Genomic DNA, 27,125 nt, shown 5'->3' with positions numbered 1-27,125 from the left:
TGACATTTAATAGGAGTGTTTTCAATGTAATTTCGCTGGCTGGAAAACTAAATATTGTTTTTAACCAAGCAATAACCATACAGACATGAACAACGATAGTCCTGCGACATCAGACTGAATGAGAGGGCTGGTTATTAAAATACAAATACCATAACAATATAGCAAAAACATCATATGGTATCTAAAAGAAATTCTTATCTTTACAACAACAAGACTGATGTGAGATGTTGCTGCCTTCTTATCCCATCTTTTCTCTCGACACTTAAGGTGATGAAACAGTGATATAGTTCCCCAAGAATACATGTGGGAACTTAACATCACCACTACTCAAAATCCTCTCCGAAAATAATGCACAGCACGAGCTTTATGGGCCTGCAAAAAGCAAGATCTTGTTAACTGTACATCCCATGCATTGCTTTGTGAGAATGAGAACTCGGTAAGCGATTCACAGATCTCTACGGAATAGCTTAGCTCTGTAGTGTAACTGCTGGAGCCTGATCTTCCTTTCTCTTGACTTTTCTCTTTACTTTCCACTGTTTTGGCTGAGCCACGGGCAACAGTAAGTGTTCTACAAACTCGGAGGTGGAGGGCAGCCTCCCTTTGATCTATACACAGGTTCAGTGTGTCCTAGCAGACAAACTATGATCCAGTTCTTGCTTTGAACAACAAAGCCTGATTCTTGTGTAGCAAATGTTCAAGTTGCATGCACATTCGCGTTTGCTGTAAACATGCATGTACCACGTGTGCATACAAATACAGTACTGTTCCATACACACGCGCCCTCACATATCCGTCGAAAAACACACACAAGTTGTCTGTCTCACATTTCTGATGTACAAGAACAGAGGAAAAAAGTTTGGGAGACTCATTCGTAACACCGTGACACGCAGGACACTCAACCCATCACTGCAAGGCATCCGACGAAAGAGACAATGACAAAACAATACAAGGGGAAATCAAACACGAGCGACTTCAAATAGCCCTCTGGAGGTGTTATATGAGGAAAGAAGTGGAATCACTGAAATCAGCTCCATCTCTAGTCCCAGAGAAGCCAGCGTGAATCCATTAGGCTCATTCTAATTCGTGTCTGACATTTCAAATGGCAGAGTTTGGTTTGATATCAGTGGCTGTGCAATGCCTTATCCTTTCAAACACAGGTCCTGGGTGACAGCACAAACACTGCAACACAGCTTGTCCTTATCGGAGGGACAAACTCATTCTACAGGTCTGCAGACCATGCGGAGAACCTGCTTCCATAAGCTTAAGAACTTCCTCCCATTCAGTGTAATATAGGGAGCTTAATTCTGCAGACTTTGATACAGTCGCTATGGATGGACTGAATTCAAACACAGAGATAAATGTGAATGTCGACATTTTGAGGTGCAGAATTACTCACCGAGCAAAAAAACAAGCACACATTAACACACAAACCCTCACATGTACACATATGAATAGTATCACAACACAAGGCGTATAATCCTTCCATTGGGATTCAGCCGGTAATCTCTTGAGGGGTTGAAAAGCAAATACAAGCTCCTGATAACCTGATATAATTGCTGTCACAAAGCTAATGAGTAATTCAGATCTGGAACAGAAACACCTATCCATCAAATTCTCTTTGTCCTGGTGATGTTATGAAGAGATGCAGGTCAGAAGGCCAAAACAATGTTTTACAACGGAAATGCATTTAGCTTCCGTGCTAAAGAGCAATAGAGTAAATTTCAAATCACAAAAGCAGCACAGATAAAGTACTGTACAATATGTCTCCAATCCACTTTTGGTATGTGGCTTATGGAGCTATTATTACTGTAAAACTCTGCTAATGACTCACCACATATTCACTGCCAGTGCTGCAGCTCCTGGGGGACAATGAGAATGGATGGAAGGAGAATAGACCAGTGGGAGGTGGTGGTGGACTGACTATCCGGGGGCTCTTACCGTGATGCGAACCGTGACAGTAGCTTGCCCTGGGGGCACGATCCCTCCTTGGTCGACAGCTTCCACCTGGAAAGTGTAAGAGGCCCCCATGCCCATAGCTGCCAGGTCTTCAAAGTCCAGGGTCTGCAGCACAGCTAACTCCCCCGTGACAGGGTTCAGAGAGAACAGCTGTCTGGCCGATTCAGTCTTGATCCGATATGTGACATTGGAGAAGAGGTCTGAGTCCACCGCCTATCAGAGAGAAGGGATTGAGCAGAAAAAACAATTACAGAACCATAAAACACAACGGAGGACATGTGTGGAGAAAAAGTGGGGTGATGAGAGGAAAGAGAGGAAGAGCCACGTATATTTTCAAAACGGGTTAACTTACATATACAGAGACATATAAGCACTGTGGACAATGAATATTAATGTTTCTATTTTAATTCAGCATTTTTATGCTGCAGGGGATACTTACATCAATCATTAATAAGTTCTGATTAAACTAAACCACTAAGGAGAGGTTAAGTTGGTCCTCATTGCATAAAATCAAAACTCTCAAAGTAGATATAATTTGCAAAGGCTACTGCAAAAGGAGACGGTTAAATACAGTATATGGCTGCTGAAACACATGTTGTTGGTTGGATGCATCCTCCACACACAGGAACAAACACAATATTCACTGACAAAAAAAAAAGACAAAATACATTTAGGTATAAGTAGGTTTAGAGGCCAGCAGGTTTCAAGCCGCACAACTCTTCCTTCCCTTTCTCAGAGCCTATCTTGCTAACTCACTTTTGCTCTTTAGGTGTCTTACCAGCCACCTCCATCCGTTTAGTGTTGAGGTGACGTTGTCTAGGAGATTAATGGTGTCACAGTGCCACTGTCACTCTCACCAGTCACTCTCAACCCTCACCCTCATTTCTTGCTTTATCCCTCTCTGGGAAATGTCACTCACAATATGCCAGCAATTACTTGCTCCTCCGCTTTGTGTTTGCTCTTCATGCACATAGTTTCCCTATACTTCACTTCCGTGCAAACACATGCACCTACAGTTCTGTGAAAAAAAGTATGTTCTCCCTTCCTGATTTTCCTCTATTTTTATATATATGTCACACTTAATTTTTTTAGATCTTGAAAGAAAACTGAATATAAGACCAAACAATCTAAGTAAATATAAACTATAGTTTTCAAAATAAATAAAAGTAATCAAACACTTATATTGTGTGTGAAAAAGTAATTGCCATCCTAATATTAACTGGTTGCGCCACATTTAGCTATCGTGGCAAGCTGTGCTTCTTGTTGATATCTTTTAGTCAACTTAGCATTTCATCGCTTCTATATTTAAATTATGTTTAGATTCAACAGGGCCGGCAGTAATTTAGCCTGATTGTGTCTCGACTAATTGAACCCAATTATCAATCCAATTTGGTTCATTGGATGAATGAGTCACTGAGGAGGAGACTTTTTCACATAGTGTCAGTCGGTGTTGGATAACCTTTTTCCTTAACCTTTACTTTATCATTTATAACTGAATCTTATATCCAATGTTGTTTGATGATCTGAAACAATTAAATGTGGAAAATAAGCCAAAAAAATGAATCAGGAAGGTGACAAATACTGTTTCACGGCACCGGATCTCTGCTGGTGCTGAATCGAAGACTTTTTCCACCATGTTGAAAAGTTTGTCAACATTAGTGGAGCATTATATTAATATTTGTCAGGACTTGTGGAAAAATATCCTCTTCTCTACGTTATTGATTTGAAAAGCTAGCTTTAAGTCTTATTTGCTTTGAGTCTAAAAATGCCCAAAGTGCTGTCATGACGGGAGAAAAACATGTTTCTTTTCTTCTGTGTACACTTCTGCCTACGTAAATATTTCCAATCTGTACGCCTTTGACATTTTAAACACTAAATTGCCTGCACTTGAAGTTAAAAGATGCTAAAAGCCTGTTAATACAGCTGTTCTGTCAAGAACCCATACATCATTGTATACATGGAGACGGGAGACATTTTGGGATGGAGAGAGGGAAAGAAAACATCATGTCAAAAAAACATAAGAAAGGAGTACTTACGCTTAGCGTCAGGACCACAGTTCCAACAGGGCTGTTCTCAGGTACGTTCACCACATAAGTTTGCTGGGAGAAGACGGGGCTGTTGTCATCGATATCCGTGACCTGGATTAAGAGGGTCAAGGTTGTCCGCCGTGGATCCACTGCCCCATCTGACGCCTCTACCACCAGGTCATATTGACTCCTCAGCTCCCGGTCAAGAGGCCCTCTTGTGTAGATGCTGCCATTAGCGCTGATTGAGAACAAGTCAGGATGATTCACGATCCGGTAGCGTACCTGGCCATTAATCCCTGCATCTGGATCTGTGGCCTGGGGAGACAGCAAATGATCAGGGGGGCTCCGTTATATATTCTATTTGTTTACTCACTGTATGAATATAAGAAGAAACGTTTCCCATGCATAGTCGATATCTGGGCAGCCAACTTTAATTAACTGCCCCCCCGCAAGTATTTAGTTTGACCAGAGTTTGGGTGATCTAACGTCTGACATTTGCGGTTTTTGCTGATGTAGTTTTCAAACAATAACCATTCAATGCTGCCAAGCTCCCAAGGCAAGTTAGTGAACGACAATGACCGTAATTTATTGCACAAGCATATCTGTTTGATTCTTGGCCTGTGCACAGAGAGACCGTGTGAAATATAGCCTGGATAATCTGATGGAAGTATAATAGTCAGCTAATGTTGCAGTGGCCATTATCTTACAGATGGCTGAGAGAATTTGTATGCTGAAAAAACTATGAGTTAGTGGGCTTGCCAAACGAAACGTCAATGAAAAGTCATCAATAAACCCTTTTCCCTCATAATGCTACTGAAGTAAACTGGCAACCCATGGGAAACACCGAGAAACAATTTACATGTGTCAATAATAGCAAAGAGAGATACATTCATTGAATTATGGTATATGAAATAAATAAAATGAAATGCAGAGGTATTTTCCTTTGGGCATCTATTACATGATCCATTGGAGCTTATCTCAATGCCTTACATATTTACAGAGGCTTCAAATGCAAAGCTATGTATGCTACAGTGCCAAAACAGCTCTCATACGTTTGAGTCTTGTTTCCTGTTCTTCATATTGAGATTAGAGTCTTTGTCAAAGACTCATCATAGTAATCATTCAATCCATCAAACTAAATGAAATGGTCAGAGTAATTAAGAGCTTAGAAGAGGCACGTGGTACTACTCTGTGGTGCAAGGCTAAAATAAGTTAGCTGCTTTACAAATTTTAATTCCCGTGTGGATTTGACAGGTCATTATTATGCCTGTGTATATACATATGTGCACGTGTGCGTGTGTGTGTGTTCACACTCCAACAGACAGGAGGAGGGAGAGGGAGAGACAAAAATAACAGGGGAAGATCAAGCCACAATTCATCTGTCTATTTGAGAATAATTTCCCAACCTCAGTGCAAGAAAGGACGAGGCAACAAGAAGAGGGAAAAAGAGCCCTTTGAGAAACAGTGAAAGAGGGAGGTACCCACAGTTACGCACAGTTTGTTTTACATGTGCCTGACAAATGGACCTTTGCATTAAAGGTTCAGAATATTAGTATAGCATTAAACAACTATTTGCTATGTAAAAATACAGTGGAGTAATGGAAACCTGAGCCGAGAATGAAGTCAAACTCCCTCTGCATGTGTTGTAATCCAATCTTGTCTGTCTTTTGTTTTGGTAGCAAGGATGGCTGTGCGTGCATGTGAGTCTGTGAATCTTCCTGTGACAATAAGCTCCTGAGCTTAAGACAGTAACACAAAAGGTTAGAGAGGTTGTCAGTTGACTGTTGTGTTCACAATGCATGAGAAAGAATATGATACCCAGCTGCGGAGGCACGGTGGCGGCAGGGTGAGGCACACGTTTGTTTTGGTGTGAGATGCTGAGATATCATAGAGAACCTTGAAGTTTTTGCAAAATGGAGTAAAGCACTTCACGACAATGTGTGTATATGGATCACTTCTTTAATGCGGTGGTTCCATAGCAAACATTCACACTGCTCCTTGCCTTGTAAGAGCTGTAATTGGTTCACAGCCAAAAAAGTTTAATATACTTGCATGTGTCTGTAGCGTTAAATGGACAACGTACCGTATGTGTCCCACATGAGCTGCACCAGATATTGGCAGACAGTCATGGGCGGTCATGTCAATGCTTCGCCTTGGTGCAGACTTTAATGCCTTTGGTTTGTATGCCAAAGGTCACCCAAATTATTTGGCTATAAGGCACTAGTGTCTAAATCCTAGCTTGTGTCTTATATGTAGGAATCTTTCACAAAGTTAGTGATATTAACAGGCTTTGGACTGTGAGCTAGTGGACAGGATGTGTACATTGATTGTGGGAGAGTCAGAGCCTCCTGCAGGTGCCGGTGTCTGCAGCACAAAAAGCAGCTTGAGCATGTGGCTGCTGTCTTAGAAAAACGTGCCCACGCAAACTTCTAATATAGGTAACAGAAATATGTCCCTCCATTGTGTGCTGCTGGCCTGTGCCCATTTTATTTTGCTTTTGCATTAACAAAAAGAGCACATTCATTTTGCTTTGAATGATTAATGCTGAACCTAAACTTTAGTCTGAATTGCCCACTTACACTGTAGTCAGAATGATGTCTCACTACACCCTCGGCACAGAATTTTAAAACATAAAATTAATCACTCATGCCATCCTCTGTATGCATACTAACCAAGTGAAATGCAGCATAGCAGTGATTGCAAATGTCTTAGTTAGGAGCAGGATAAAACCATAAAACTCCCTTTATCGAGGAATCTGCAAAAAAAAAAAATAAAAAAAATGGCGCTATGTTCAACAGCCTCTCCAATTAGTAACAATTCTACATGGTGCTTCAATGATGTGTCTGATGCGATGCTAATCAATTTGTCCTCCAGTCATTTGCATGATCAGATTATGGCTCCCCGTTATGAGTAAACAGAATAGGCTTGTACTCTGTAGGGTGTGTCAGTCACAGAACAAATGGCTATTAGCACAACCAGCGATGCTGTCAATTGTGATAACCTAGTAAGTCATCTCCAGTCTATGTGAGTCTATGTAAAAATAACAACAGGTGGGAAGCAGTTCCAATTACTGTAATCCAAAATGCTTTGGGGCGAGCATTAAGCTACTTAACAGCATTATGCATTTGCATTGCAGTCATCTTCACCGTTGGCATTTGCCTGAAGCCTTGTGTTTGGCTACATTATCATTCCCTTTCTGCAGGTAAATTCAAAATGAACAGAGAAACACAAATAGCAGCTTAATTCAAGCAGCCTGCATCTCATCCATTCCTTCATCTGTCACTTGACTCTTACTTGGCGTGTCACATGACAGTGAGCTGTAGGCTACTGTTCTGACAGGGACAACATTTGCTCAATAAAACTGCCTTGTAACAGACATGCACTTGCACATAAAGCTCCTAAAGAAGATCAACATCACAAGACTGACTCACTGAAAGAGAGCTAACAGTTACAGAACATTCCTCAGCCAATGAGAACGGATGATGAAACATATTAAGCTGAGGAAGTTAAGAGATGATGCTCTGGCTCCACAACTTTTTGCTTTTCCCGTTTCCTCTTTCATCATTGGCATGCGGAGTTCAGAAAGTCGTCAATGTCAGGTGTGTCCCCCTGTGTGCGAACTCGACAGATCAGAGCACCGGCATCTCTTCCCTGCTCACGATCCTTTTGTTATTAACTTAGATGAACTCTATTACTGGTTAGCCAGCCATTCAACATTTGGTCTTCCTTCTTTGATGCAACGTCAAATTGACCAAAGTTTCTTGCTGTACATTTCTATATTTTTATCCCTCTTAAATGCCTGCAATGAGTGACTGAGACTAAGTGAAAGTTTTTTTTAAAAAAAGTGACAAAAGGGCATTTTCATATACATTATACGAAGTTATTGGCATTTAGGCTCTAAATGTCAGATGTTTTTAATGCTTAAACGGGGTAATTTCTTAAACTAAGAGCCCAAAGCTATTATAAAGTATGAGCAATGTATCTCTTAAGCACACTACCTACAAGTTAAGTTACATTTATGCAACTGAAGCTTTCATCCATTCCAGCCTGTGTATACAACATTGCAAGAATTTATCAATTATGCTGAATCGCTTCAAGTGCTACAGTTTTGAAACACATTGAGTGACACTTCCCATTACAAAAACAAATGTATTATCTATACATTTTTTCCTTTTGAAGCCTGATGCTGAAGGGCATGGTCTCCTCTAATACTGTGCAATGAGCAGGATCTCTTAAAATGCATGCATGTGCTCCTTGCATAAAAAATTACAAAAAGCTGTCTCTCTACCATGAAAGGATTAAGCAAAGGAGACAAACCAGAAAGAAGCTGTAAAGGAGATATTAAAGACAGGCTGCAGGAGGACAAAAAAGTACTGGTTTGTAATTTAAAGGCATTGTAGCTGTTTTGGTGTGTGTGTCTATATACACTTGCCTTCAACTGTGATATCTGCATCCAGCTTCCACCATGTCATGAAATGTAAAGTTTTACCCAAAGTGTTTCTAATTTAATTAACAAAGACATACTTTTTTTTATTCCACCTTTTAACTGAGGAAACACAAAGTGCTTTACAAAAAGCATAAAAAAATCCATTAAAATAACATTTAAAATGACAATAAAAAGGAAGATAAATTAACATAGAATAAATGAAATAAGAATAAAATGAATTCTGGACAAAAGGACAAGAGCAGCTTCAGTGTAGCAATAAAGTAATCCTACAAAGGCAGAGGAAAATATAGTTTTTAATTTAGATTCTAGATTTAAAGTGAATAAAGTTTTCATTAGTGTGAAGAATAGACAGTAAATGCAGCCTCGCCACATTTGTTTCTGACTCTTGGCACTACCAGATGAGTGCTTCTTCGAGATCTGAGAAACCTATTGGGTTTTTATTTTTCAAGCATATCACGGATGTATTTGTGACATAAGTGATTAAGTCATTCACAAAATAAAAGCAGCTCTTTCAAAACTATTCTAAGACTACCTGGAGGCCAGTGAAGAGTAGGCGTAATGTGCTCTGTTCTCCTCATTTTTGTTAGAAATCTAGCAGCAGCACCTTGAATGGGCTGCAGTTTTTTGGTTTTAGGAAAGACCAGCTAACAGACTATGGCAACAGTGCATTCAGCATGAGATGAAGGCATAAATGAGGACATGGCACCTCTAATTTGTGCTATTTGTTTAGATGACAGGCAGAAATGCCAAGCAGGTAGAACTACCTGTGCTTACATCTAGATGATAAAAGTACTTGGTATTTTTTCTTTACTGCCCTTAGGATTAAAATAAGTAATAACTATTTTCTCCTTGTTGTGATCACATTCACTTGATTACTTGCTCTAAGCATTGACACAGTAAGTCTGCAAGAGCAAATTGTTTTGAAGAAAAAGAAAGTAAAACTGTTGTCTGCAAAGCTATAGTGACAAATCTTATTGTTGGACAGGATTTTGCTTAAACATAACAAGTCAGGCAAAAAAGGGCATTTCCAGTCAACCATCAGCGAAATATCCAATGTGACAAAAAAGTGAAACTGACATGTCCAATTCATGGTACTGTCACGTCATCTAATCTGTTATAATATGTAGTCTGTGTTTGAGAGATTGCGCCCGTTTCCTGAAATTTTAGAAAGGAAAACAAAAAAGGCCCCCATCCCTTCTTGATCAGCTACAACAAGCTAAGCAGTAGCCTCTCTATGTGCGTGTGCATGGAAAGCAGGATTGTGTCGAGCTAAGTACTTTAATGTACTTTTCTTTCAGTCGGGAAGGCACAGCCTCAGCTCAGGTTGGAAAAGTGCCAGCTGAGAAAACCTTGCAATGCAGGACAGAGAGAGACAGAGAGACGGTGTGGTGGTGGTGGTGGTGGGGGGGGCGGCTCTAGCTGCTGGCTGCGTTTGTGAGGAAACACTTGGGAGCTAGACTGATGGTAGCTTTACCTCATGCAAGCACCAAGCTTCCTTCTCATGTCCTTTTGTCTTACTTCACAGTTCATAAATTTGCAACATTTTCTGGTAGTCCATTTTAATACCCGCTGAAAAATGAGAACGTAATGGGATGCCAAATGTTGAAAGCATATATCCTGAAAGGTGACATATGACTGATACGAGAGTGCCCGTTTATCCTCTGTAACATTTTCATTTGCACAAGCGATTGCAAGGACACGATAAGGATATAGCGCAGCCATAAATACTCTAATCGCAATTTACTTCACAAAATCATTTCGATTTTTAATTGCTCTAAATTCAAAGTCTTTCGTATCACCCTAAAAGGAAGACAAGAATGAACATATATTTTGAGATATCAACACCTACCATCAAGATGCAGATGATGTACAAAGCAAATGTGTAGAGGTATATCTTGTCCAAAATACAGTGATATATCAAACAGCGTAACTCACTAACCCAAGAGTCACCCAATCTACTGCACATGTTCGTTAGATTGGGTGACTCACTATCAAATTAATCACATTCATTTATTATCAAACTTAATTATCTCACTGTGGACCATAATTATTCCATTTCATTTTTCTGCATCAAACGCAGACCAAATCATTTTATATATATTTATATATTTCATATTACAAAGATACAGTCTGATTTTTCTTTAATAGGCACCAAACCCACCTGCACATCCCCCACAATGTCTCCTGGTAACATTAACCAAAACTCATTTATTGCCTTCACTGCCACTTTGTAAGCATGTATGGTATGTGCATACTCACAGAGGATGTCTCCTGTCGTTATTCCATGATTAATCCACTGACAAACATCAGGCCAATTAATCTACAACAGTAATTGGAAAAGTCTGGCTGCTCAGCAGTGCTGAACCAAGCCAGGCAACAGGGATGCAGCTCTGGGTGACAAATCTGTCCAACATCGACCATGTTGGAAAACGCAGGGCAATTTTTTGAATGGATAACAACAATTAGGGCTGAGAAACATTTGTGACTCAGTGGTCTGTGCAATTTATGAGGAACGACATGTGGATGTTCAACAGTGGAAGGAAGGAATGTTATCTACTGTGGAAGGCAAAAAAAAGGGCATATGCGATGCCTCTCAATGTTGATGAAACAGCAGCTTATTAATTTCACAAGAACAACAAGGCCACCTGTCTCGTAAAATGTCACACTTACCACGACTTGTCCTACGAACCAATTAGCCTCTTCTTCTCTGACAGTAAAATTTGTGGGCATGGTAAGGTCAAACTCAGGGTCATTATCGTTCACATCAGTGACGACTATGTTCACTGTAGTGGTGGATGTCTGAAAAAGAAAGAGGAAAAACACATTTAGGACCATGAATACAGCATAAACCACAGAAACACTATAATAAACTTTGATAAAATCATATGGCTAATATGTGGAGCCAACCTTTTAATTGAAAATAACAATGTGATTGGCTTGGAAAATGAGATTCTGTGTGTTCAAGTAGTAATTATAAAAGTATTAGAATGAAACATTGCTGACTGCTAAAAAAACCTGCTGATAACAAATGATGACGTTAACAAACAGGTCAGATTAGCAGCTGTGGTTTTATGTTTGGGAACATTAACTTTCATGATGCATAAAAAGGTTCCCAGCTACCAGACAATAGTAGAACAAAAGTCAAACAGGAACAATACTAATGGGCAAATAGATGAGGCCCAAATACGAAGCCGTTGTTGCTGTGAGAATCTGATAATTAAAGACAAAATCTGTAAATTTCAGAAAAAAATGACACAGATTCTAGCTTTGGTATGCAGTAAATATGAGGAAGTTAGTAGGTACTGCCAACTGAGCACAGCCAGGTTTCTCCCAGAAAACTGATAAGCAAAATAGGCCTCTGCTACAATATGCTGCAGCAAAGTGCACTATTGAACTCATAAATAATTCCCAGTTTAAGGAAACGTCAAAAATCATCCCATTAAATAAACCATAGCTCTACCCTAAATGTAAAAAAAAAAAGTGTTTTCAAATGTCACGTTGGTGGTCAAACTACTGGTGGTTGGTGATGGTGATGGTTTTCAGTTGTGAGTGGGAAAAGTAGTCTCTGGCAGAATGTTCAAATTTTAGCTGTGTGTATTCATACACTGAGAAGCACTAATGGTGGTTATCAAGAACAAAGTGTACAAGGTTGTAAGACTGGAAGCATCAAATCAGATGCATCACGGCTTCTGTCCTCTGATTTTACACTTTTATTTCACTTTTATAGCAAAGGTTGGACATACCAAGCATGCACAATTCACTTACTCAACTAATTTATATCAACGCTGCCACTTTTAATGGCATTAGAGGATCTCATAGTCATAGACTAAATTTTCCTCATATTTTCAATAAATTGAATTATGTTTGTGTACGTTTTGTATAATGTTCAGTATTATGATTTGGTTTTGTTTGCTCTCAAACCTCACTGGACAAACCCAATTCCCCTCAGCATCATTTAAGCATTTACAGTACCAATATATACCAATGTACTGCCATTAACCTTCAAACAATGACACAGTGCACACACCTACAGCACTCCTATAAATCAACATGATAAAATTGCTGAACACACGCAATCTATAATCTCTCAGTGCGCTGGGATGAAGCTGTATGCAAATTATGGTGTAAATGGTCTCCTTTGGGGGAGGAAGGATGGGTGGGTTGTGGGAGGAGTTGGCCTCTCCGAGATAAAATACTTCCCAGAAGACAGCTGTTTGAAGTTGCCCTGGCAGATGAGACACTAAGCAGCACGTCATGAAGGAAATGACCTACTTAATGTCACCTTCATCTCACTGTCTGTTGGGAATTCCTTCAGCGTTATTGTTTTCTTTGTTCTGTTTTATGAGAGATACATGATCATACCTTTCATGGACAAAGTTAATGCTGAGAACCATCACACTCCACGCCTCTTTTGCTCTTTCGCTACTAAAACGAGGATACGCGACTTGTGTAACACGAGGACGCAGCTCACCATCGGCGTGGTGATAGAATCTTTAACAGAAGTCCTGAAGCTAATTAGTGTCTCCATCCTGGCGTGGGTGTTCTTATCAAAGCCAAAAATCCTACATCTACAACCACGACTGTGATTAATGAGCAGCTATTATTTATTTAGCAGAAAAATAGATGGAGCTCTGTGATCTTGATCTGTCCTCGCTAACTGCAAGATCCAGAGGTGGCTGATGGTGCCTTGAGTGACGACCCTGACCAGACCACGCTGCAGGGACTGATGTGATCAGACTCCTGTAGTCAGAGTCATGAAGTCCTTCAATGGAGAGAAGAACAACATCCCTGGGTGAGTGTTTGGGATCTCGGTCTGCTTGGCAGTTATGAATACGGCTTGCATGGTTGAGTGCACAAATTCTGAGTTGGTCACATTGATTAGCACAATTTGTTAAAATTGAACAAGTATTATGAACAATCTTTGTGTGTGCATGTGTGTGTGTGCAGATCTGATTATATTCAAAGAGAAGTAGCACAGGGGGGCTTGCTTCGCTCCTTCTCTCAGGTTCCTATGGTTACCTAAGTTCTAGGCTGATCACACATCCAAATCCCTGGTGTCCCCCCTTTTTTCTTCGTCACTTTCTCCTTTCTTTCCTTTTCTTTCCTCTCCTCCTGTGCTTATTCTGATCCTTTCCCTGTCTCCAACCTATCTCGCAGTACTTTGTCTTGCTGAATGAGTTTCTCACCTCCGCCCTGGTGCAACCCTTTATCTCTCTCCCTTATTCAACTTTCGTCCTGTTGTGACAACGTGTCTTCCAAGCTGTGACATTTAGCACGCACGAGTCAGCCAGTAATTTACTCTGCGGACAAGACATTTCACACACAGACACACACACTACACAGGTAAACGCTGTCAGAGTGTACAATCTGTCCATCAATGTTACGACAAAGACCACCAACTGTAAGCGGTTACCTCGCTCTGTGAGATGAAGCCCCATGTTTCTTTATTTGTTCTTTTGTCCATGACCCTGTCGCTGTCCATCTCCCCTGCCCCCTGCACTCTAACTGTTACACACTGTTCTCCCTTTTTTTACTCCTACAGTTCTGGGGCACTCACAAATTCTGGGACACACCAGTGGCACATATGCTTCTTATATTGCTCCACTTGACCAACACATATAGTCTGCCAATTGATGAAAAGGACCTGTAGTTCTGAGTGTTTATGCGTGTGCAGGTGAGAGGGGGGCGATCAACATCACTCCTGTGACAGCTCATCAGCTAATGTTCATTACCCATCACACACCGCATCTCAAAAAGGAAACCACATTTCACCTCTGCCTGGAACAGAGACAGCTGCAATACGTGAGCCAACTGAGGTGAAGTCCAATTAAATTAAGATGGTTTAGATGATTATCAGCTCTCGATGGGAAATGGAGCAGCCAGAATTCACTCTCTGTTATGGTGTCTAGTGTTGTCTTGGCTCAGTTAGACAAAAGTCTCAAATACTCATGATGATTGTATTGGCAGCAGTTTTTTTAAGAGGCACTTTATCAATTTTAACTATTAAAGATTGAATTTACTAGTTTATGGTTAGCACTGCTCAGCTAAAAAAAAGTAGTATGATCTCTTCCGTAGAGAGGTTTGTCAAGTTTGGGAGGATAACTCTGATGATGTCACAGTCATGTCATCAGGATTACCACAGCTTGGATTTAGACACTGTACAGTATTTCGTGAAACAGATGTTACAAAGTAACATAAGGCAATATAAATAAGTAAGATAAATTATAATAAAATAAGTAGTAAGAAAGATAAGTAATGTCCCATATTATACAAAAGGAACTTTTTTTCATGTTTTTTCAACATAAATATGTGTATCTAGTGTGCCCAGAGAGAGATTTACGTCCCTGTATGATGTCATAAGGAGAGGATCTATTGATCATGTGACCTCCCCCAGCCCTTCAGCAAGCCGACTGTCCCCTACCACTGAAAACCTCCTAAATACACCTGAATATATGCCATTGTTTTTTCCTAAATAACGCCAGCTCCTGATAATAAAAAGATGTAGAAGGGTAAGCAGCATACTGCTGGTTCTAAAACAGAGCGTTCAAACAGAAGCTGAAAACAGCTGCAGCAGACGTGTCTGTGCGAGGGAACATAATGCGCTTTTGAACATTAAACCATATAAATCTGTTCTAGTAGGACATCCAAACACAAGTATGAACTTTAAAATGAGCAGCATATGTGACATTTAAAACAGAACAGCACAAAAATATATCAATAACAAATGAAAACAAAAATGAAACCAACATAACAGAAAACTAGTTAAGTGGTAAAATAAAGCGGATGCGGATATTGTAATTGCTACAGGAAGGACATTCCAGAGTTTATGGGCCCTGACCCTTTTGGTCACAAAATTGAACCTGGGGGCAGCAAGAAGTAGCTGTATTTACTGACAAGAGGGGTCTAATTAAAAGATGCTATCAGCTGCATCATGAAACATGTGGGATCCATTCTTTATGGAGCTTGACCCCTATTAGGAAGTGAAAGTTTGGATGTTTCTGCCTCTTCTGCCTCGATCTTGAACAGTCTTCTTTCTAAGAGTAACCTAATGTCATGGAAGCTAAATATCAAATCAACAGAGTACTCTTAAGAATTAGCCTTGCACGTGGGATGGCAAGAGTCCAAACAACTGTGTGTGCTGATATTTGGAAAACTCAACAGTAAAATGCAACACTAGTGCTTCTTTCCACTGGTTTGCAGCTACAGTATGTCCATGCACTGAATTTGCTCTTGTTCTTATTCTTGATCCATTTCAGTGAACGCTGCCCATTCACTTCACCTAAAGCATTGTTATCTTAAGACAAACAGCACGATTTCTGTAGAGCAAAACCGCTTTGATAGCTCAAACTATCTGGAGGCAAAATACAAAGCAACAGATATGCGAAATATTCTTTTGATAGTTGCACAATTTTAACAGCAGCTGTATACATTGATTTACACTGCAAACAGTGACGCTAAAAGTCTTTTTTCAATGGCATTTGTGAATCAGAGAGGAACTTACATCAAGGTTAAGCAAAGTCATGAAACTATGATTTAACTGTATAAGTACTTATATGAGCAGGCAGCCCTGTTTGGAACAAAGAAGTGTTTGGAACAAAGCAGTAGTAATTGTTCTATTTTCCTATCTTCCAATCTTCCAAATGTGGTTAGCCACTTTATGTACAGTATGTTTTAATAAAGCTAATTGTTATCCAAACTTGACAATTGTGATTGGGTCATGGTCATGTTTCATTACACATTACTATATTATTTTTAATATCACAATCCAAATCATCTCTGTAGTGTCATCTTCTCTTATGGAGTAAAGTTTTGGTGAGCAGGCATATGGAGAGTGGAGATGCTGGGGTGGAAAAAGAGACATTAAGGATTTGAAATTCAATCGTCTCTCGTGCTGGTTAACAGGGCTCAGTGGGCGGACATGCCACTCCACCAGAAACACCTCTAAAAGCACAGACGGATGCAGAAATCTGTTACAATGACCTCAATATTGACATAGGAAAAAGCAATTGTCGATCATCCCGACTCCCACTGTTACCACACATTTTATGAAAATGTGTCAAAATCTCAGGGTATTAAACTCAGTGACTTCAAATCCACTTTTATATTTTCCAGGCTAATGAAGCACTTGGGTTCAGTGATCCAAATTTCCGAGCTAATACGAGCTGATAAGCTTGTATGAGAAGATCTTATTTGAACCTAATGTGCTCAAAATGTTTAAGGATCGTCATCCCTGAAGAATTAAGCCAATAGTTTAGTAAAAAGGGTTGTGCCTCACCCCTCCAGGGTTGCCGTCGGAGGCTGTGACAATCAGACGGTACTGGTCTGTGGTCTCTCTGTCCAGAGGCTTTCCCAGGAGTAGAAGGCCAATCCTGTCGAGAGGGGTCAGAGAAGTCACCGGTATTACTATCACACACAAACAACTAGACATTAATAACACACGGCTTTGTGTAGTCAGGTTCCTGCATGGCTTGTTTGTATCATATGAAGAAGAGATCATCGATTTAAAGTGATTTGTTCAGAGATGTTGAATACTTCAGTGCTGATTCAAAAGAGGGTGATGGAGAAGGCTGCACTTCAGTTTATTTATTTCCAGATTAGACAGTTTGATAAAACATGTTCGATGAAAGAGGTGGATGAGTTCGCAGCGAAGAGCAGGTGGCATTTTAAGAGCTCACACTCTGTCTTACTCCATCTCTCCCCGCCTCTTGATCCCAAAGCACAGACAGAAAGATTCATGTTTTCTCGACAATGACTGCAGCAGACATGGCGGCCCTCCCGCTAGTTCACAAGGTATAATTTGGCACTCTGGCATTCCAAACACAAAGTGTGGATGCATTCCCGAGCAAAACACTGAATTATCTTTGTTTGCACACACACAGGCACACAAGACACGCGAGCGCTGGTGCAGACACACACACCCACAGCAAGCACAAAACAATTTCACAGCCACACTCAGGAGAGGCTCTGCCAGAACCATAAATGGAAGGAAAGACGAATGCATCTGAACGCACAGCTAGATTAATGCCCATTGAGATTCCCTGCCGTCCCCTTGCTCCTTCACGTTTCTAATTTAAAGCTCCTTTGGCCAAACAGTCCAAGCAGAACCTGACCGCTACTTCTTTCCTGCCTCTCCGGCCCACAACCGTCACACTATAGAGCCTCATCTTAAAATCTGACAGGCAAATTACTGAAACCCAGATTAACATTGTCTATTTCTCTGCGCACTTTCCCCAAGTTATGGTGAACACATTGCTTTGAATTCAATCTCCCTGATGATTGGTGGTTCAAAAGGGGCTGCACACCGCCACTCCCTGGCAACTGTGCTCATGTTTATTTATACATAAGCACGAGAGCAGATATAGCCCTCTCTGTGTTCAATGAAGCTAAAAGTGGAGGAAGCTTTGATGTGAATACGATAATGAAGATATACAGTGATAATTGACATAATTACAGAGACAATGATGGTGATCTTGATGAGAATGACAAACATTAGAATGATTAATAGCACTTAGCCTCCCCTTAGCTTGGGGAGTTTATTCCTTACTACAGCTGGAGTGCTGAGCTACACTTGAGCGGACGGGTCTGAGAGGTTCACTGATCATGTGTGATAGCATCCTGCCTTCTCTCCCCAGACACCACAAATGAAAAGATGTTGTCAGACAGACATGATGCTGTTAACAGCAGTGTCTAGAGCGACAGTGATCCAGGTTAGAGGCTATCCATCCCAGTCACACGGAGTCAGCTGATCTTTCATTCTGCTCAGTCCGTGTCTCTATATAGTGAATTGATGTACTTGATGTACAGGATGTTAGTTCCAGGTGGCATGCATGTTTTACCTAAGTCTGGCTAGTTGAGGTGTAAACGTGCATCACAACTTAAACCATAAAAAAGTTATAAATATTTACCTAAATATTGATTTCAGACTTGAATAGAATAATAATAATGTTTTGTATCTATTCATTCAGAACTGGCTCTGCAGTGTTTGGTTTTGTAGAGTAATAAAAAAAGGCACCTTCTCCAGGTCTCTCTTTCAATTTCAGTTTCAATTTCACTTTGAAGCAAGACAAATGACAATGCCAACTGGAACACAAAGGTCACCAGGAGGCACTGCAAAAAAACTCAAGTATCCTCTTGGCCTCAAAGTTCGGTTTTTGTTACTTTGTGATAGAGATCTTAGGAAAAAAAATAAAATAAAAAAATAATATATATATATACACACATATATATATACATATATATATATACACACACATATATATATACATATATATATATATACACACACACACACACACACATATATATATATATACACACACACACACACACACACACACACTACTACTATTAAGAATAATACTGAATACAGTATGTAGTGTATTGGAGATTTCAAAGTTGAAATGAACTTTTCAGTATCTGTGTTTGTAATGGTTTCAAACACATACACCTGTATCAATAGGTCTGTGAACAGCTACTATCAGCTGAAGTCCATTCAGTTATTCAGTGGCTCATCAGGATGTTCCTGCAGTAGATTTCCGGCACTTGATTATATCTTCCATCTAGTTCCAAACCACTGCTGACCCTAATATTCAACGTTTGTGTAGGAATATGTGACACATTTCAACTTACCATTAGTCCCACCAGAGCTGGGACTTCAGTAGGAATGCTAGAGACTTGTTTATGATGTGTTACACTGTGATCATGCACTGCCAGTTAACATGCCTTGACTGAATGCTCTCGCTATAGCGCCTGGGTCACTGATTCAAGGCTGCATCCTCCTCACTAACATAATGGTGAGTGAATCTGAAGAATTTCCACCTCCCTCAGGGGAACCTGCCCCACTTATAGGGAGTTATAGACTGGAGAGCTCATTATTCATAATAGCTGGATTGAACCAGCCCCATATGTAGCCTGAATATGAACATGCAGCAATGCAAAAATGTCTTCACTGAATCATACTGGAACTCTGAAGGGTTGAAAAATGAGAGCTTGAAGTAGGGCTCTGTATATTGCACACTCATCAAGCATACCAGCTAATCATTCTTTGATTCATCATATGCTTTATCAGCACATGCTTGAAAATATTATATTGCTGAGAGCTTGTGATGTGATTGTAATATTCCCACAGAGGGAATGTACTAAAGGAGAATATGTGTATCCATTTCAGCAAGATTTCTGTCACATCTGGTTTGAGATATTACAGTGGCATCTGCAACAAGAGCAGTCTCCTGTTGTTTGTCACCATATGTCACTGTGTTTTAGCTTACCCTAACCACTACAAAACCACTGAGTAAACATCTCTCAATAAAACATACAATCAGTGGAGCAAGTTAAGAGTAAACAAATGACAGGGATGTAGTCCTGCAATACAGCTTGTCCTTGCATAGGTGGGAGACTGAGGATGTGGACAAGAGAGGCTTTAATCAATTGGTGAGAAATGTGTCTGACAGGGTCTTGCATTTTCAGTCTCCCCACATCTCCTTTCTCCATATTTGCTAGTTAAGGGATGGTAAAAAGCACTGACCACTTAGATATTTCATGCCCATGCCTTGCTCCCTAAGAGTGGTCGAGTGAGGAGGGTTTTTCAAATGCTGATATTGATCTTGAGAGGTAAGGTATGATATCTGGGGTCCTTTTGTTGTCTATGAATATTTGGTATCTTTTATGTTGTCTCCTCTCAGACAGCAGAGAGGCTGAGGAGGAGACAGAGCTGGAGAGAAAGAGGAGAGCACGTGAGTGGCACCTTTCTCCAGCCATCAAATAAAGTTTTGTTGTGCATGATTATTTCCACAGAGTTTACAAGTTAGCTCTGCTTATCAGCTTCTGGTAGCTCTGACCTAATTGGCCCGGCATGGTATAAATTCAGGTCTCTCATTGTTGTCTTTTACCTTAAATAGTAGGTATACATTTAAGGTAAAATTTCATGATATATGAAAGGGACTTGTCCATTTTGCCTCTTCATACCACTGAGCATATAACAGTGTTTTGAAATTATTTCATGCATTAAAAAAAGAGAACTATGCATCTTGGTTCCGTATGTTGGTCTAAGTCAGTCTAGTTTATCTTTGGTCACACCTGGAGTTTGCTTGACATTTTCCTGAATCCATATTCCTCATTTGTTTGCACTCTTTTTACCCAAGCCTTACCCTAATATGCTTTATTTGCCGTTTTGTTTGTCCATCGTGTTGTTTTACTATTTCTGTCCCCTGAACATCTATAGCACATGTCTATCTATCCTGGTAGAAGGACTCCTATGTTACTTTTCCTCAGGTTTGGGTTACACACACAGAATAGACTTGACTTGGACATAAATAACGACCCGAGGCAGCTAATGATGGTAAATAGGTGGGCTTTTCAACTTGGTCCATTGGGATTTTTGATGGTGCCAACAGGCAGCGCCAGTGTTCACAAAACAAAGTCATATATTGACTAATATATCAGCCAAAACCAATAATTGGCATCTAGCCCTTATCATAACAACTGCACATCCCTGCTCCCCTTATTCCTTCTTCCCTATCACCATTGCTCGCTCTGGCAGTCTATGTCATCAGAGGGAGGCTAATAATGATCAGTCAGTCCCTGCCTGGTTTGTCTGAAGGGCCTCTTCCATGCTCATCACAGTGAAAGAAAGAATACTGTTTCTCAACACGGCACAAAACTTTATCAAAGACTTTCATAGCCGAGGGTCTCTTAGGTAATACATTCAATAAAGTTTTGATAAACCAGTGACACACTTTGTTGTTCAGAAATCTCAATAAACTCTCAAAATGATATCAGCATTTGAAGAGTGCCCTTGCATATCTATAGCAAGGAACTTGTTATGTGAGGAGGACTGCAATCTAGAAAAGCATTTTGCATCCATCCATTTATCATATAGCTTACTGTGTACAGCAGCATTGAGAGAGAGGCGGGTCACATCATATACACACAAACACATTTACTATTCGCAGTCTCCAGTTCACTTACAGTAACCTGCATGTCATTGAAATCCCATGCACACACAAGACAAACATGCAAACGCTACAAAATTTCCTATTCCTATTTTAATTTCAAAATAATTTGGTCAAAAACACTTTTGAGGAAAAGGCTATTGATCGGTAACTTACTAGCCTTTTCATTCATCAACACATCTACACAACCATCCTTCCATCTCAAGTAGGCATTAATGTGAATACCTTATGTCTGTGCTTGAAAAAGATCTTGACTTACGTTTCAGAGAGGTTGAAGACCATCAAGGAATCCCCGCTCAGAATGCGGTATGTGATTGGGTCGTTTTCTCTGTCTGTAGCCTGAGTGAAGGAAAAGAGCAGCAGGATCTTGAAGATTGTACAGTACCACTGAAGCAGAAGTCTATGAGATATGAAAGTTGAGCAACAAGGATGCTGGACTAGAAAGAACGTGAAAAAATTGAATAACATAATACCTTCACAACGTACTAAAGATGAAAGACGAATTTTCCCCTTTTCTTTTCTGCACGTGCCTTGTGTGTATTTGCACGTTAGTGACTCACCTGCAGATTGAGCAGAATAGCTCCTATCCTCATGGCCTCGCTGATTTCCAGGTTGTATGTGAGGAGAGGGAAGCGTGGGGGGCTCTGGTTGTTGGGCGGCAAAACCTCAATATACACTGTAGTGATAGAGCTCCTGGCAGAAAGAAAAGCATACATCAGCCCACTGTCAGCTCCGTTTCTCCTTGACAGCCTGTTGAGCCGTACTCAAGTACCTTGCCCACAGCACAGTAAAAATATTCATGATATACTTTACAATCCAATATGAAAGCTATCAAAGCGTGTGGTGTTTTAACTGCAAAAAAGACGAATTTGTTTTGTATTTTGTATTTGTATGATTTTTTTTTTTTAGAGATATTACTTTTTATACATATTATTAAGTGTCAAACACAATTTAGGTCGTTCATTCATGATTTGTGCCTTTCATTAATGATTGAGAGAAAAATTAGCTTGCTTAAAATCAGCTTGCTTCTTCTCAGTTGAATGAATATGAATATGGGCCTGACTGCTTTGATTATTTATTCAATCAGTTTCAGACATCTTTTGTTGAACTGCTATTAAAGGCGCATATGCCCTAACTTACAGCCATTTTGAACAGTATATTGTATCATTATGTCTATCTGTAGCTCATTTACTTGGTGGAATCAAAGTGGCCATCTATTCCACCCCAAAGCACAATGTCTTACACTTTTGCTTTAGAAAAGAAATAATCCATTGCTTTTTAATCTCAAGATAAAGACGAGACAATGTATGAAACATTTCATACTAGAATCTCTGTTAGATTCTTCATAGCAGCTCAAAATTGTTATTTCTCCGTAATTCAGCTCAAAGAAGACTTTCTGTGGCATTCAGAAGTTAACTTGTGAATCACAGTGAGCACATATTGAATTAAGACTCGCAAAACAATGCATGCTGGTAGTTCCCCTGTAACCTCGAAGAGACTTAAAAATGAAACTGATTGTATGCATAAGTTCTGAAACAACTTGGAAACAAATGTGCTCTTCATAAAAAAGTAATGAACTTCACATCACATTAATCTCTTTGAAATTCTAAACCTTCATTCTACTGATGCAGAAATTGTTTAATGTTCAAAGAAATCAAAGACAGCTGACATACTTTGGGTAAAAAGCTATTGAGCAGTACCTTCTCTGTATTTCTGGTGCATTGTCAGAGGCCTTGACTGTCAACGCGTAAGATCTTCCCACAGTTAAAGTGACACCAGGCGCCACAGTGATGCGTCCAGTGCGATTACTAATGATGAAGTGTCCCTGATCACCAGCCAGTATCTCATAGGTCACCAGACCATTTAGTCCGTCATCAGCATCTGCTGCTGTTAACTGGGAGAACAGAGGGAGAGAAAGAGACATATACACATTATACAAGTAATATGTTTGTCGTTTTACAGGGGTAGATCTGCACAGGTGCCAGAAACATGCTTACTCAACCATTCACATATCCACACATCTAATGGATGCATGACCTTTACTTCATGTATAAATAGAAAAAATGAAATGACATGGTACTGTCGTTGCAATCTGACGTTTTCTGCTGGCTGAAAACTCCTTTCCCTTAGTGACTGTAGTTTCGTGACATCAATGGTCAAGAAACATTGGATTGGATGGAATTAATTCCATGCTACCTTTCATAAAACATTGGATTACAAAGTTGTGGAAAGACAGCTGCTGAGTTTTTTTGGGAAGCATAATGTAAAAATATCATTACTTGCATACTCTCTTATCAAATTAATTAAGCAGCCACTATTTCCTTCAAGCCAATTATTTAGGGCAACCCGCTGCTTGTAATTATGAGCCCTCATGGTGTATTTGGCTTCATATCTTTAAGGCCATGAAACTTTAATCCATGCTGCCCAGGCCTCCTTTTTCATGCTCCTAACGTTGGAGCAAAAGCTGGTGCATCAAATAAGCAGCAGCATCCTCAGGGGGCATGTGGCTCTCATGAACGGCTTATAAAAATCGGTTAAGCGGTCATACCAGACACTCTGTGACCCCTGGCCTCATTTCAGGGAGGGCGAAACGGTTGGTTTTAAAGACAGATTAAACTTGACCTTTTCAGCGTCTGACATTTTTTGGAGTGGCTGTGCTGAGAGGACAGATCAACTGAAAGACGAAAAGATCATGCTCCAACTACCAAATAAGAGACATGGAAATGATGGCACTGCCCACATTATTAGATGTGCACTGATGCTTGCTTTAGTTGGCATTAGAATGTGTATATGGGTGTACGTAAAGAAAAATCCTAACCTTTAAAGCCAATGCACTAATGAAATCAAAGAAACAACAACCCTAACCCTAATCCATGAAATTAATCAAAATATTTTCATTTAAATCCTTTTTATGCAAGGGGATATAATGATAAATGGTCATCATTGATGCCAACCGCAGTGACTTAACTACATTCACGATAGCAGCTGATCTACTGACTAAGGTTTCCCAGGCCTGTGCACTGAAGATGGAGAGAAACATTCTCTCCGACTTGTCTGTCATGACTGCAGATGAGACGAAGGGAACTGTTCCAGGGGTTTGCCTGTCAACACAATGCACTGGATTGTTGTGGTTATTTGCTTTGAGCATGAAAGAACGTGTGTGAGGGAGATTCTGTGTGAAGGGGACAGAGACGGAGGCGTAAAGCAGAGTGCCAGAGCAAGAGACCAAAGAGAAAGGGAGAAAGGCGAGAGAATGATTGCTGGATTGATTACCTGCAGGACCGTCTCTCCTGGCAGCATGTCGGTGAAGACGTCAACGCTGTAGGAGACCTCTGCAAACGTGGGCGTATTGTCATTGGCATCAATGACCAGGATGTTGACAGTAACTGGACTACTCTGCTGGACGCCATCAGATGCCACCATCTGTAAACACAAGAAAGAGAAATAAGTATTGCAGCTTTAATCTACTTGTCGAAATAAATCACGGATTATTTATTTTATTTATTCAGGTTTATGCTTTCGGGATTGTTTTTCTCTGATAAGACAACATGTCAAGCTTCAACATATTTCTACCAACACAATGAAGTCCCTTACACTTTGCCTTTGTATATGTTCATTTTTTATTCCCTTAATGTGAGAAAAGCCTTTCAGATCAGAAGATAGAGCTTGGTAGAAAACTTGCCGAAAGGACAGTCTGCAAACTGAGCAAACTGCATGCTTATTTGACTCTGGCAGCTCTGATCTCCAGTACTTGGCAAGGGAGAAAGAAAATGGACTGAGCAAAACAACAAATTAAGTGTAGGAGAATGAAAATCTTAACACAAACTGTGACAGCAACAAGAAACACGTGCTGAAATGGAAATGACACTTGCTGGTTACACTGTACACTTTACAAGACGATGCCTTTAATAGCAGCTTAACATTCACAGTGAAAGTGTCATACAGAAACACATGATAACATATACAACAGCAGCTATTTTCTTTCCTATCAAACAGTGTTTCTGATCTCCAGCCAGCACTGGGAGAGAGAAGCCAGACATTTTTTGGGAGGGAAAGAATATTTGGACTTACTGAGTCATCAAAACTGAATGTATAGACATTACACACTTACACGCGTTTGGCACAACAGCACGTCTCATGTCGACGGATGTAAACAATGTAATGTCTGCTGCTGTTGCTTCCTCTCACACATGCAATTAGAGTCAGAACTGAAATAAAGCATAATTATCTAAATTGCATCTGTGTGCTCTCTCTTCTTCCAGTCCAGGATACACAGATGAATTATAAAATTGACTTAATTATAGCATTTACGCAAAGACATGTTTTTCTCTCTGGGTTGATGTGATTTGTTACTCTTGGTGCAATGCGGACCCGCCCAAAAACTAAAGCTGGGTGCGCCATGTACGCCCCCCAAAAGCCTGCCTCAGGAGCCCGAGTGTTTACCTACACTTATGTGCAGCCTATGGGCTGAGCACCATATAGCCAATTCAGTACAGTTAAATCCAGCTGGCTTTATTGCCACAAAAGTTTTGGAAACAATCAAAAGCATCAAAAATAAAATGAAATAAAATAAAAGTGATAACAGTCCTTGATGACACAGAAGTGCCATGTACCCCTGGATACATATACTGATTTCTTTAACTAATACTATGTAATATTTAGACACAATGGCAGGTTGTGAAATGCAGATTTTGTCCACAAAAATCTATCACTTTCATGTCCATGAATGCTTGTTACACTGCACCTACACAGGCTGCATTGTGAAAGCAGGTTGTCTAGAGCAATGTACAAAAATATGATTGATGCGCTTACTGTGAGAGGTGGATCAAACCCTGATCCAAGCGTGGACTAGGAATGTGCCAGTATCAAATTTTCATGCTACGGTCATTGTGACCACACATAAGCAGGTGGCAATTGGAGTTTTTACACAATAATGTATGTTGCAAGGTTAGGTCATTATAAATACATCTGCCTCTTCACCAGGAAATAAGCATCATCTTTTATTCTGGATGAGAACAGTGATGACGAGGATTTTCCAGAGATGGGGAGGACAATGCTGCTGATGATCCTGGAAATGAATTTCTCTCCTACATCTGCTTTTGAATGCAGAAACCGTTCTGAAGATCTAAGGGGGGCCATGGAAATCTAAAAATACACTGTACTGAACAGTCGCCGCTGCAAAGTGGAGGCTCACTGTCAGCTTTCACTGTAATGTGTAGTCAGAATGGATCCTGAGCATAGAAGCTTTTTTAGCGCTTCTGTTTAAGAAATAAAACCAGCATTTGAGGTCCTCATATCACAAACCACAAAGAAAACCATAATGGACATTAATGGAAGCAGAAAAAACTGTGCATGCACAGCTAAAAATAAATATCAATGCACACACAGTAAGCATATCAAACTATCATAAACTGCTGATGCTGATGTCCAAAGCAACCCTTTATGTACCCAACCAAACCCAGAATTAAACCTCAAAGTCTATAGGGAACCAAGTCATCCCTGTTCACAAACTCCTACACTCTCCGTGGAACCGTTCCCATAAAGCTCACTGTTGGTTTGCGGATGCTGTCTAATCCAGGAGAATCCACCAGGATAGAAAGAGCTACTGTAATGTGTTTTCCAAGATGCTGCCATTGCTCTGAGCAGTTAAAGCATATTTGTTAAATAAGGCAGTTGACGTCAGTGTAACAGCAGTAAAACAGACACTTTAACAGATACTTAAATGGACTAATGTCACCATACAGT

At 40.2% G+C, this 27,125-nt stretch overlaps 1 protein-coding gene across 1 annotated transcript in view; it reads right to left on the bottom strand.

Annotated features, from left to right (window-relative positions):
• Positions 1–27,125, bottom strand: part of LOC139210929 (protocadherin-15-like) — a 132,253-nt gene that overhangs the window by 55,433 nt on the left and 49,695 nt on the right. The window contains exons 14-21 of the mRNA XM_070841140.1: positions 24,654–24,803; positions 23,081–23,274; positions 21,941–22,073; positions 21,640–21,719; positions 16,706–16,799; positions 11,101–11,229; positions 3,993–4,298; positions 1,939–2,169 (exon numbers count right to left, since the gene is read on the bottom strand). Of these exons, the coding sequence (XP_070697241.1) occupies positions 1,939–2,169; positions 3,993–4,298; positions 11,101–11,229; positions 16,706–16,799; positions 21,640–21,719; positions 21,941–22,073; positions 23,081–23,274; positions 24,654–24,803 (1,317 nt within the window). The remainder of the gene's footprint in view (positions 1–1,938; positions 2,170–3,992; positions 4,299–11,100; positions 11,230–16,705; positions 16,800–21,639; positions 21,720–21,940; positions 22,074–23,080; positions 23,275–24,653; positions 24,804–27,125) is intronic.

The sequence above is a fragment of the Pempheris klunzingeri genome, chromosome 12, assembly GCF_042242105.1.
Source record: "Pempheris klunzingeri isolate RE-2024b chromosome 12, fPemKlu1.hap1, whole genome shotgun sequence".
Lineage (NCBI taxonomy): Eukaryota > Metazoa > Chordata > Actinopteri > Acropomatiformes > Pempheridae > Pempheris > Pempheris klunzingeri.
The sequence above is the reverse complement of the archived record's forward strand: the minus strand, read 5'-3'. Positions and strand labels throughout refer to the sequence as shown.